The sequence below is a fragment of the Heterodontus francisci genome, chromosome 47, assembly GCF_036365525.1.
Source record: "Heterodontus francisci isolate sHetFra1 chromosome 47, sHetFra1.hap1, whole genome shotgun sequence".
Classification (NCBI taxonomy): Eukaryota; Metazoa; Chordata; class Chondrichthyes; order Heterodontiformes; family Heterodontidae; genus Heterodontus; species Heterodontus francisci.
This window is the reverse complement of record NC_090417.1, coordinates 10,597,250-10,609,594: the sequence shown is the minus strand read 5'-3', so window position 1 is coordinate 10,609,594 and position 12,345 is coordinate 10,597,250. Positions and strand designations below refer to the sequence as shown.

At 44.0% G+C, this 12,345-nt stretch overlaps 1 protein-coding gene across 1 annotated transcript in view; it reads left to right on the top strand.

Annotated features, from left to right (window-relative positions):
• Positions 1-783, top strand: part of LOC137357157 (leucine-rich repeat transmembrane neuronal protein 4) — a 162,614-nt gene extending 161,831 nt beyond the window's left edge. The window contains exon 4 of the mRNA XM_068023257.1: positions 533-783. Within this exon, the coding sequence (XP_067879358.1) occupies positions 533-757 (225 nt within the window). The 3' untranslated portion in view covers positions 758-783. The remainder of the gene's footprint in view (positions 1-532) is intronic.
• The last annotated feature ends 11,562 nt before the right edge of the window (positions 784-12,345 follow it).

The following is a 12,345-nucleotide window of genomic DNA, read 5'->3' as shown; positions in this document are numbered from 1 at the left end:
CCGAAGGTCAGAAAGGGTATGATATAAATCCAAGTCTTTATTGACATTATACTGCAGCTCCGAAAACCCAATTTTCCAGCACTAACAGTCTCCCGAGTGCAGCCGCATTCACCAACTGTCTGTGTGAAGTCGCTAATTCAAAACCATCTGTTCACCCTCCCCTCTTCTGAGTTTCAGTTTCTGCCTCCTGGTTCCAGAATTTCTGGTTGTATCAAACACATTACTGTTAGCATACCTCCTTTATTCCAAGTTCTACAACGGGAGTGATCATAGACTAATGCTTGAGACTGCACCCCTGGATGTTCTGGGTAGTGTATTTTTAGTAGAGTGGTTCTGCCAAAGAGCTGACACAGGTATGATGAGTAAAATGGCCCCCTTCTGCATTCCATCATTCTAAGATTCTCCTTACTCCGCTGTAGGCATTGTCCTGAACTTGTTTGAAGCATCTGTTTTTGCAAACAAGATCCCATCTCTGCCCACAAGATCAGCTGCAGTAACAGTAACCCTTTCTTCTCTTCTCTTCCCCTTACAGACTCCACTGCCCATGAACATCACAGCCTTTTACAACTACGATCAGCCGCTGGTTGGGTACTGCAAAGCACATCAGACTCTTCACATACACAAGCGGTACGAGACCCCTCTACAGGAAGAGCCAGAGCCCAGCAACGTGGAGCCGGGTGTGAGTCGGAATGTCATTAGCACAGTGGCTCGCTCAGCTATACCCAACATACATCTTGAAGCACCTCACTCACCATAGATAGCTATCCCGCAGGTGATGGACCTTGGTGCGATAAGTTCCAGTCTGGAAGAACAAAAAGACAAAGGAGGATAAAGACAAATGTTTAAGTGGTCCTTGCTGAGTTTTAAAAAGTTACGACTGAACAATCTGTGGCCATTGAAACTCAACAGCTAAACTTCAGAGTTTTGGCATTCTCCTGATTTTCTGTGCTTTGGTATTTGATGATGTAAATATAAGACTCTGCTTATGATGTTCTTAAGAAAATAAACTAAAAACTGTAAAGGATGGGTCAACTAATTTCATAGTCGTGCTTTCCCCAAATTGTACTTCTCCAACAAGGGGAAATCAGTTTTGAAGGAAAAAATCTTAGTTTTCACTCCATTGGGTTTTGTTTCCCAAGAGTAGTAGTGACAGGGTTGCTTGGAATATTGTCTATTTCAGTCAAACATATTGATGAATTTGGAAATCCTACAGGTTGTTAATCTGTCCATGACACATCTATTGGATGTGAGCAAGTGGTCAGGTTCAGTGCAATGATTGAGGGTGGAAGTCAGTGATTTTCTCAGATCGCCGTGGATGAGTGTCATTTGAAATGACGCTGAAGAAGTCTTGGTATTTATTGAAGAATTACAAATGCATTTCAACAGAACAAATTTACAGTTTCCTTCGCAATACCGCCAGACGAGGTCTGATTTCAACCCATTGACAAGGGCATGCCGTACAGTGTTGAGGTTACTTCCTTCCCCATGGTCATTTCAGACACACATGGCATATCCGAATTTCATTTCTAAGAGTGGTTTTCATAGGGTGGTTATCGCAAAAAAAAAAGAGGCCATTTGGCTTGTCAAGCCCATTTTATACAGTAATTAATTACTCAATCAGACCTCTGTTTTACACTTGGCAGTAAAGAACTGTTTTATGGGATCTAAGATTTTTTACATTTACTTTTTGAAACAAAAATAAGGTAAAAGTAGGTTGTATCTTTTCCACAATAATTTACTTTGCTATTTTGGGGTTGGGGCTAGGCAGGGGAGTGACGATGCACCTGAGTGGCTTTTGCATGATAGACCATATGTTGCTTTCAATCTCATACATCCAATCACCAGATGGGCAATATCTAACAAAAACTCAGCAGACAACAAACATCCAACATAGAGACAAGAAACACTGGAAATACTCAACTGTCAGGCAGCTTCTGTGGAGAGAGAAAGAGAGTTAACAATTCAGATCCATGACCTTTCATCAAAACTGGGAAAAGTTAGGGATGGGACAGGCTGTAAACAAGTGCAGAGGCAAGGAGGGATCGGGGAAAGAATAAAAGGGAGGATCTGTGATCAGGTGGGAAGCAAGAGAGATGAAATGACAAAAGGGACGATGGTGCAAGGCAAAAGGGAGCGATAATGGGACAAGGAAAGAAACACAAGGTGGGTCTAGAGGGGCTGCAAATAGCAACGGCGGAACCATTACCAACACTTGCTTTCCACAAAAGTCATAAGCACTGCTCTCGTTGGTCATGATTGGTCATGATTCTGCTGTTACCATCTGCAGCTCCTTCAGACCCATCTTTTGTTTCTTTCCTTGTCCCATTATTCCCCTCCTTTTGCCTTGCATCATCAACCTTTTGTCATTTCAGCTCTCTTGCCTTACACCTGATAACAGATCTTCCCTTTAGTTCTTTACCCGATCCCTCCCTGCCACTGCACTTGCTTAAAATCGGTTACATCTCCTGGTTTTTCCAGTTCTTACGAAAGGTCATGGACCTGAAACGTTGGCAAAGGTTTGACCTCACTCAAACCCTTCATTTACACAAGAGTTAAAATTTGCCACATTAACTCTGCTTCTCCCTCCACAGATGCTGCCTGACCGGCAGAGATTCTATTTCAGATTTCCAGCATCTGAACTATTTTGTTTTTGTTGTAGAGCACAAGTTCAAACTGGTAAAGAACAAACTTGGGACTGAGGGTCAGGAGAATCTTCTCCACGCAAAATATGCTGAAAACTTGAAATGCATTTCAACATAGCGCAGTGCAGGTAAAGAAACAGATCGACAAAATACACAATGTTAAGTTGCTGTAACCAGCTTGGTAGAGAAGATTATGCCAGTATTGGGTAGCATCCTCTCAGCTTGCCGAGGAAAAAGAGACAGTGACCTGAAACCTGATTCAGATGCTTCTCTGAACATCTGTCCACATTCCAACTTACGTCCCTCTAGGGTATAAGTTTGTCCCTTTTCAGAATTATATAAAATATATGGCCATTTGTCCCAACTTGTCCATGCTGGTGTTTATGCTCCACATGAGTCCCCTCACACCCTACTTCATCTAAGCCTATCAGAATAACCTTCGATTCCTTTCTTCATGTTTATTTAACTTCCCTTAAAGAGTAAATCGTCCTTCACCAGTTTTCTTACATTTGACGGTGAGAGCACATTTTTACTATTATTGATGCCCGATGCTATCCCATGCCTTGTTACATACTGACTGGAGTTGTTCACTCATCACAGCAATCAATCTTCACCAATTAGACTGCTCTCGACACAAAAATGATGTCAGAAACCGCCCCTCCCCCAGAGCTTTGGAAATCATAGGTCCAAAGTCATCTGTTCCTTGCAAGCAATGCCACACTCACACCATGTCATCTCAAACTACTCATGTTATTTTCTGGAAGAAATCAATCTAATTTCCATTTGCATGAGCCAATCCTAACTGCTTTCACCATCTCTCAAGGCAGACTATTCCATAGACTGACCACGCGCTCACTGAAATTTTACTTCTGCTGATTAGTTTTGAATTTATTCCCCTTCAAGTGTAGGCCATGTCCTCTGGTTCTACTGTTCTGGAGAAGGCAAAACAGCTGGTCATGGTCGACATTATCTGGCCCCCTTGGAATTCTAAAATAAGCAATCATATCATCTCTCAGCCTTCTAATTCCAGGGAGAAATTGCCCAATTTACATAACTGCTCATAATCCAATCTCTCCATCCAACTCAATCATTCTGGTGGGAAAGCACCCTGTCTCTAGTTGGCACCTAATGCATAGGACAGCTGTTAGTTGCAGTGATCCAAACACTGTCTGCACAGATGCACAATTGCCGTTAATTACAGTGGTTTTAATGGTCACTTCTTCACAATGTGGTCTTGGCCAAAACCCAAAAAAAACCATGCGACAGATGAAGTTCTTCTACTTGTCATGAAGCCTGGTACAATCACAGTCCTGCCACTATCCATAATGAGGTTTGAAATCACTGTTGGCATCATTCAACAATCCAAAACAAGATAAAGTCAGAAACCCATTCCGGCTGATCGTCCTTCCCTTCCCCTCCCTCCACCATTCGTCGCACAGTGAGCTGGAGGGGGGTGGTGCGTTTGCCCGCTGCTCAAATGGGCACTTGTGGAACCAAATGGAGTTTGGGGTTTAGCGAGTAGCACAGCCAAAGCTTGCAACAAATTGTAACAATGGTCCCAGCAGTAGGCAGAGAGCTCCAAGTCAAGAAATAGAACACATGCTGGTTCACAGTGGCTTCCGTCAAAAATAGCGTGGATATTGCTTCTCTCTATTCTTCTGAATTTCAAAACTCACCTTGCCAGAGGTTGCTGGCAGCATCCTTTTAGATCTTCCCTTCTGGAGCAGTTGGTTGTAACCTGTAGCACCCATTACTCCTGGGCATTTCTCTTTTGTTGGACAACTGCCTGGCTGCCCCCTGGAAAACTATGTCGCATATTTTGACATCACCCAGGTCATTACCATCTAATTTAATTCTTCCCACCTGGACCAGTCAGGCTGTCCGCGCCAAGACCAAGACCTATCACAGAATACGTGCACCATGCTAAAAGGGACAGAAATCCAGAATACACCAGTTTCCTCTGCCTACCACCCAGGGCTAACAAACTAGATAGCTCTTTCAGAAAGTCGGCACAGACGAGATTGGCCGAATAGCCTCCTTCTGCATGATCAGATTCTGTGATTCTATTCTCTCGTATGGAGGGGGTAACAAAGCCAATTTGAAGCAGCCAAAACACACTTCCCTTCTGTATTGAAATCATGATCAATCCCATCATTTCTAACTCCCCAACTGACGATTCCCCCAGGTGTTCGATGAAAAATACAGGATGTGGTCAAGTTTATAAACAGCACATGGGAATACAAGGTAATTCAGTGCTGGCAGAATAAGTATTTTATCGCAATTAATAATTTTAACCTGAATTCGAAAATAAGAAATAGGAGCCTTTCAAGCCTGCTCTGCCTTTCAATGGCAGATCTAATTCATCTGCATCTTCCCACCTTATCCCAATATCCCTTAATTACGTTAATATCTGTCTTGAATATCCTCAATGACTGAGATCCACAGCCCTCTGAGGTAAAGGATTCCAAAAATCCACCAGCATTTGTGTGAAGGTATTTCTCCCCATCTTCTGATCTAAATTGCTAACCCTTTACTCTGAGACTGTGACTCCTACTTCTAGATCCCCCACAGCCAGGCGAAATATCCTCCCAGCATCTACCCTTTCGAGCCTCTCAGAAAAAAACATTTAGGTTTCAATAAGACCGACTCTCATTCTTCAAAATCGAGGGAATATAGGTACTCAATCTCTCCTCATAGGGCAATCCCTTCATCCTAGGAATCAGTCCAGTGAACCTTTGTTGTCCTCCCTTTAAAGCAAATGCATCCTTCCTGAGGTAAGGAGACCAAAAGTGTACACAGTACTACAGGTGTGGCCTCACCAAGGCCTTATACAATGGCAATAAAACTTCTTCACTCTCATATTCCAACCCTTTGTAATAAAGGCTAACATACCAATCGCTTTCCCAATTGGAACCCGAGATATTAGAATTAGAACATTACAGCGCAGTACAGGCCCTTCGGCCCTCGATGTTGCGCCGACCTGTGAAACCATCTGACCTACACTATTCCATTTTCATCCATATGTCTATCCAATGACCACTTAAATGCCCTTAAATTTGGCGAGTCTACTACTGTTGCAGGCAGGGCGTTCCACGCCCTTACTAATCTCTGCGTAAAGAAACTACCTCTGACATCTGTCCTATATCTATCACCCCTCAACTTAAAGCTATGTCCCCTCGTGTTTGCCATCATCATCCGAGGAAAAAGACTCTCATTATCCACCCTATCTAACCCTCTGATTATCTTGTATGTGTCTATTAAGTCACCTCTCCTCCTCCTTCTCTCTAACGAAAACAACCCCAAGTCCCTCAGCCTTTCCTCGTAAGACCTTCCCTCCATACCAGGCAACATCCTAGTAAATCTCCTCTGCACCCTTTCCAAAGCTTCCACATCCTTCCTAAAATGCGGTGACCAAAACTGCACGCAATACTCAAGGTGCGGCCTCACCAGAGTTTTGTACAGCTGCATCATGACCTCGTGGCTCCGAAACTCGATCCCCCTACTAATAAAAGCTAACACACCATATGCCTTCTTAACAGCCCTATTAACCTGGGTAGCAACTTTCAGGGATTTATGTACCTGGACACCAAGATCTCTCTGCTCATCTACACTACCAAGAATCTTCCCATTAGCCCAGTACTCTGCATTGCTGTTACTCCTTCCAAAGTGAATCACCTCACACTTCTCTGCATTAAACTCCATTTGCCATCTCTCAGCCCAGCTCTGCAGCCTATCTATGTCCCTCTGTACCCTACAACACCCTTCGACACTATCCACAACTCCACCGACCTTCGTGTCATCCGCAAATTTACTAACCCACCCTTCTACACCCTAATCCAGGTCATCTATAAAAATGACAAACAGCAGTGGCCCCAAAACAGAACCTTGCGGTACACCACTAGTAACTAAACTCCAGGATGAACATTTGCCATCAACCACCACCCTCTGTCTTCTTTCAGCTAGCCAATTTCTGATCCAAAGCTCTAAATCACCTTCAACCCCATACTTCCGTATTTTCTGCAATAGCCTACCGTGGGGAACCTTATCAAACGCCTTACTGAAATCCATATACACCACATCCACGGCTTTACCCTCATCCACCTGTTTGGTCACCTTCTCGAAAAACTCAATAAGGTTTGTGAGGCACGACCTACCCGTCACAAAACCGTGCTGACTATCGCAAATGAACTTATTCTTTTCAAGATGATTATAAATCCTATCTCTTATAACCTTTTCCAACATTTTACCCACAACCGAAGTAAGGCTCACAGGTCTATAATTACCAGGGCTGTCTCTACTCCCCTTCTTGAACAAGGGGACAACATTTGCTATCCTCCAGTCTTCCGGCACTACTCCTGTCGACAATGACGACATAAAGATCAACAACAACGGCTCTGCAATCTCCTCCCTGGCTTCCCAGAGAATCCTAGGATAAATCCCATCTGGCCCAGGGGACTTATCTATTTTCACACTTTCCAAAATTGCTAACACCTCCTCCTTGTGAATCTCAATCCCATCGAGCCTAGTAGGCTGTATCTCAGTAATCTCCTCGACAACATTTTCTTTCTCTACTGTAAATACTGACGAAAAATATTCATTTAACGCTTCCCCTATCTCCTCTGATTCCACACACAACTTCCCACTACTATCCTTGATTGGCCCTATTCTAACTCTAGTCATTCTTTTATTCCTGATATACCTATAGAAAGCCTTAGGGTTTTCTTTGATCCTATCCGCCAATGACTTCTCGTGTCCTCTCCTTGCTCTTCCTCGCCCTCCCTTTAGATCCTTCCTGGCTAGCTTGTAACTCTCAAGCGCCCTAACTGAGCCTTCACGTCTCATCCTAACATAAGCCGCCTTCTTCCTCTTGACAAGCGCTTCAACTTCTTTAGTAAACCACGGCTCCCTCGCTCGACAACTTCCTCCCTGCCTCACAGGTACATACTTATCAAGGACACACAGTAGCTGCTCCTTGAATAAGCTCCACATTTCGATTGTGCCCATCCCCTGCAGTTTCCTTCCCCATCCTACACATCCTAAATCTTGCCTAATCGCGTCATAATTTCCTTTCCCCCAGCTATAATTCTTGCCCTGCGGTATATACCTGTCCCTGCCCATCGCTAAGGTAAACCTAACCGAATTGTGATCACTATCGCCAAAGTGCTCACCTACAACTAAATCAAACACCTGGCCGGGTTCATTACCCAGTACCAAATCCAATGTGGCATCGCCCCTGGTTGGCCTGTCTACATACTGTGTCAGAAAACCCTCCTGCACACGCTGGACAAAAACAGACCCATCTAAAGTACTCGAACTATAGTATTTCCAGTCAATATTTGGAAAGTTAAAGTCCCCCATAACCACTACCCTGTTACTCTCACTCCTGTCGAGAATCATCTTCGCTATCCTTTCCTCTACATCTCTGGAACTATTCGGAGGTCTATAGAAAACTCCCAACAGGGTGACCTCTTCTCTCCTGTTTCTAACCTCGGCCCATACTACCTCAGTAGACGAGTCCTCAAACGTCCTTTCTGCCGCTGTAATACTTTCCTTGATTAACAATGCCACACCCCACCCTCTTTTACCCTCTTCTCTGTTCTTACTGAAACATCTAAATCCCGGAACCTGCAACATCCATTCCTGCCCCTGCTCTACCCATGTCTCCGAAATGGCCACAACATCAGGATCCCAGGTACCAACCCATGCTGCAAGCTCACCCACCTTATTCCGGATTCTCCTGGCGTTGAAGTAGACACACTTTAAACCAAGTTCTTGCTTGCCAGTGCCCTCTTGCGTCCCTGTAACCTTATCCCCTACCTCACTACTCTCAACAGCCTGTACACTGGAACTACAATTTAGGTTCCCATTCCCCTGCTGATTTAGTTTAAACCCCCCCGAAGAGCAGTAACAAATCTCCCCCCCAGGATATTGGTACCCCTCTGGTTCAGGTGAAGACCATCCTGTTTGTAGAGGTCCCACCTACCCCAGAAAGAGCCCCAATTATCCAGGAAACCAAAACCCTCCCTCCTACACCATCCCTGCAGCCACGTGTTCAACTCCTCTCTCTCCCTATTCCTCTCTTCGCTAGCACGTGGCACGGGCAACAACCCAGAGATAACAACTCTGGTTGTTCTCGCTCTAAGCTTCCACCCTAGCTCCCTGAATTTCTGCCTTAAATCCCCATCTCTCTTCCTACCTATGTCGTTGGTGCCTATGTGGACCACGACTTGGGGGTGCTTCCCCTCCCCCTTAAGGATCCCAAAAACACGATCAGAGACATCACGTACCCTGGCACCTGGGAGGCAACACACCAACCGTGAGTCTCTCTCGTTCCCACAGAACCTCCTATCTGTTCCCCTAACTATGGAGTCCCCAATGACTAATGTTCTGCTCCTCTTCCCCCTTCCCTTCTGAGCAACAGGGACAGTCTCTGTGCCAGAGACCTGTACCCCATTGCTTACCCCTGGTAAGTCGTCCCCCGCAACAGTATCCAAAACGGTATACCTGTTGTTGAGGGAAACGGCCACAGGGGATCCCTGCACTGCCTGCTGGTTCCCTCTCCTTCCCCTGACGGTAACCCATCTGCCTACTTCTTTTACCTGAGGTGTGACTGCCTCCCTATAACTCCTGTCAATAATCCCCTCCGCCTCCCGAATGATCCGAAGTTCATCCAGCTCCAGCTCCAGTTCCCTAACGCGGTCTGCAAGGAGCTGGAGTTGGGTGCACTTCCCGCAGATATGAGGGACATGAGCGAGGAAAGAGCATTGAACAGAAAGAAAAGAAAGAATTTGCATTTATTTGGCACCTTGCATGACCTTCGGGATGTCTTGGTGGCCAACCAAGCACTTTTGAAGTGTCGTCACTGTTATTATTTATTTCGACCACTGTTGCTACAGAAGAAAAGGACACAATTTTGATTCATTTTTGTGCCAAGTCGAAAATTGCTGAACCAAAAGAAATAAGTACATTCAAAAAAATTCTATAATTGGAGTGATTGTTACAGAAGACCTGCACCTGCAATAAGCTTTCGAATGGAGCACTGAATTTTTAACATCTCTTTTTCAGTCCTCTCTGCTCTGAAACTATCCATCATTCCTACATCACATCCAAGAAAATACGTCAGGCTTACAGCATTCAATGCCACTGGTTGTTCCTTTTAAAACAGGACATCGAGACCAACCTGAGGTCTCAGGTGGCACCAAGACTTGCACTACCATCCCCTACATTCTGACTCATTCAATCTCAGGGCCTCAATGAACTGTGAGACATCTTGCTTCCATCTGCACTTCCTTTCTGCTACAGGCTTTTAAAACCTAGCTTTGGATCACCCAACTGCTACATTCTGAAGTACCTGGTGCTTCCATGTCCTGTTTTCAAACTTGACAACATTCCATATTTCTCATCGAGATCCTGGAACAATCAGTTGGGAGTTGGAAATGATGGGATGGATGATGATTTTAATGCAGAAGGCAGGGAATGGGAAGTGTGTATTGGCTACTCCAAATGGGCTTTATCACCTCCCTCAGAGAATAGAATCATGGACTGTGAGAGCACAGGGGGCGGCTATTCAGCTCTTCTTGCCTCTGCTGGCTCTTTTGGTGGAGTTATCCAATTTTTTGCACTGCTCCACTCTTTCCCCCATCACGCTCCGTTTTTTTCAAGAAGATGTCCAATTTCCTTTTGAAACGAACATCTCATTTGCCTGTTCCAATGTTTGACTTGGGCGCAGAAGATCTCCATAACGTGCCAGCTTTCATTCTTTGGGTAGAACTCTCACAGCTGAGTTAGGTGTTTTTTGAGTTCAAATCCCACTCCAGGGACTTCAGCACGAAATTTGGGCTGACAGTGCACTGCGCTGTTGACGGAGTGCTGCACTGTCTGAGGCACTGCCTTTTGGATGAAGTTTTAAACTGTTGGTTAAAAGCCAGTGGCCATGCACTGGTACAAGGAGTATTCTGATGATCAAAGGTAGATCGATGTGGTTTGTTTCTGACAGTCTACAATATGCTTGCTGTGTTTTGAATGCCTTGGATGGAGTGCAGAGTAGATTTACCAGAATGATACCTGGACTCCAATGGTTAAATGACAAAGAGAGATTACACAAATTAGGGCTGTATTTCCTGGAATTAAGCAGATTATGGGATGGTTTGATCCCAGTTTTCAAGCTGTTGTGGGGAGCTGATAGAGTCGACTGAGGTAAACTATTTCAATTGGCTGGGAAGTCTAAGATGAGGGGACATATCCTAAAAATTAAAGCCAGGAGAGAAGTTAGGAAACACTCGTACATGCAAAGGATGGAACTCTAAATTGTGAAATTTAAATCTGATATTGATAGATTTTTGTTTACCAAAGGTATTAAAGGATATGGAGCAAAGACTGGTGTACTAAGTTAAGTCATCAGATCATGCATGAACTCACTCAATGGCTGAATAGAACCACCCCTGTTCCTACGTTGGGATTAAAAAAATCACATCAGCTGGACTCAAATTTAAAGCTGAGACAATAATTTATTTCCGTAAATGCAAAATCAAATTAACAGAAAAGCCAAGCTCATTGTTTACTGTGAAGCAGCTGCAGTGAAGCACAGAAAACGCAAGATGAAGATGGAAGAAAGATTGCCAAACAGGGAGGCAGATCAGGAGAAGAATTTTTGTTGTTTCTTTAATTCTTCAGACAAGTGAGCTCGTAACTGCTCAGATTTCCCCTTCCCTGCAGGAAAGACATGCATGGTGCCACATGGCCCAAGGAATTTAGTGGAAAATATATTAAAAAAGCTACTTTTTTTTTTACATACCAAGAATCAAGTCAGAATTATTCAAGTCAAGTTATTAAAGAGAAAAGTAGCCAGAGGAAGAATTATGATTGCAAGATATTCCCTGCAATCATTATGTTAAAGCGACAACTTCCAAAAGGAATCTTATATAGAAACCCATCTTTGAGATGAATTTTCTTTGAACCAAATTTCTCTTGCCATTTTTTTATGTTTCAAGAGCGAAGTCAGTGTTTGTGTGTCACTGAAGTATAGCACTCTTGTCCATTTACTTTTAACCAACTGAAGACTACCATTTATATAGTGCCTCCTCATATCCCTCATAAATATCCCAAAGTGCTTCACCAAACATAACTTATTCTGAAGTGCTATGACTGTGATGTTTGCGAATACAGCTCAGGATGAAATCCCACAAACTGCAATGAGATGAATGATCAGACAATCTGATGAGATAGCACTACTTAATGAGAAAATGTCAAACACTCCACTGCTCTTCAAAAAGCCCCAAGGAATCCATCAGAGCCACCCGAACAGGTTGGAAAGGTCTTGGCTTAACATTTCATCTGAATGAAGGCACCTCCAACAATGCAACACAAAGTGAGTACTTCCTCAGCATTAGCCCACACCATGTGCTGAAGGCTTGACCCCACAACCTTTTGACTCAGAGGTGAGGGCAATCCTAAAAGCTGGAGGAACAGTGTAATCTTCCTGGCTTCTGGAATTCAAATTGGAGTGCATGAGCCATCACAATAAGTGGGTTCTATAGTCCAGCAGGTGTGAAACACAAAGGACTTGTTCTGTTCTTTCCCTCCGGACTTTTAGTATCAAACTCCACTATCTTGTGGAGTTCTAGCTGTAGTCATGGATCTCACATAACTGTCACATTATCTTGATGGTCAATGACATCAGTAAAGAAGCGACAGGTTCATTGAT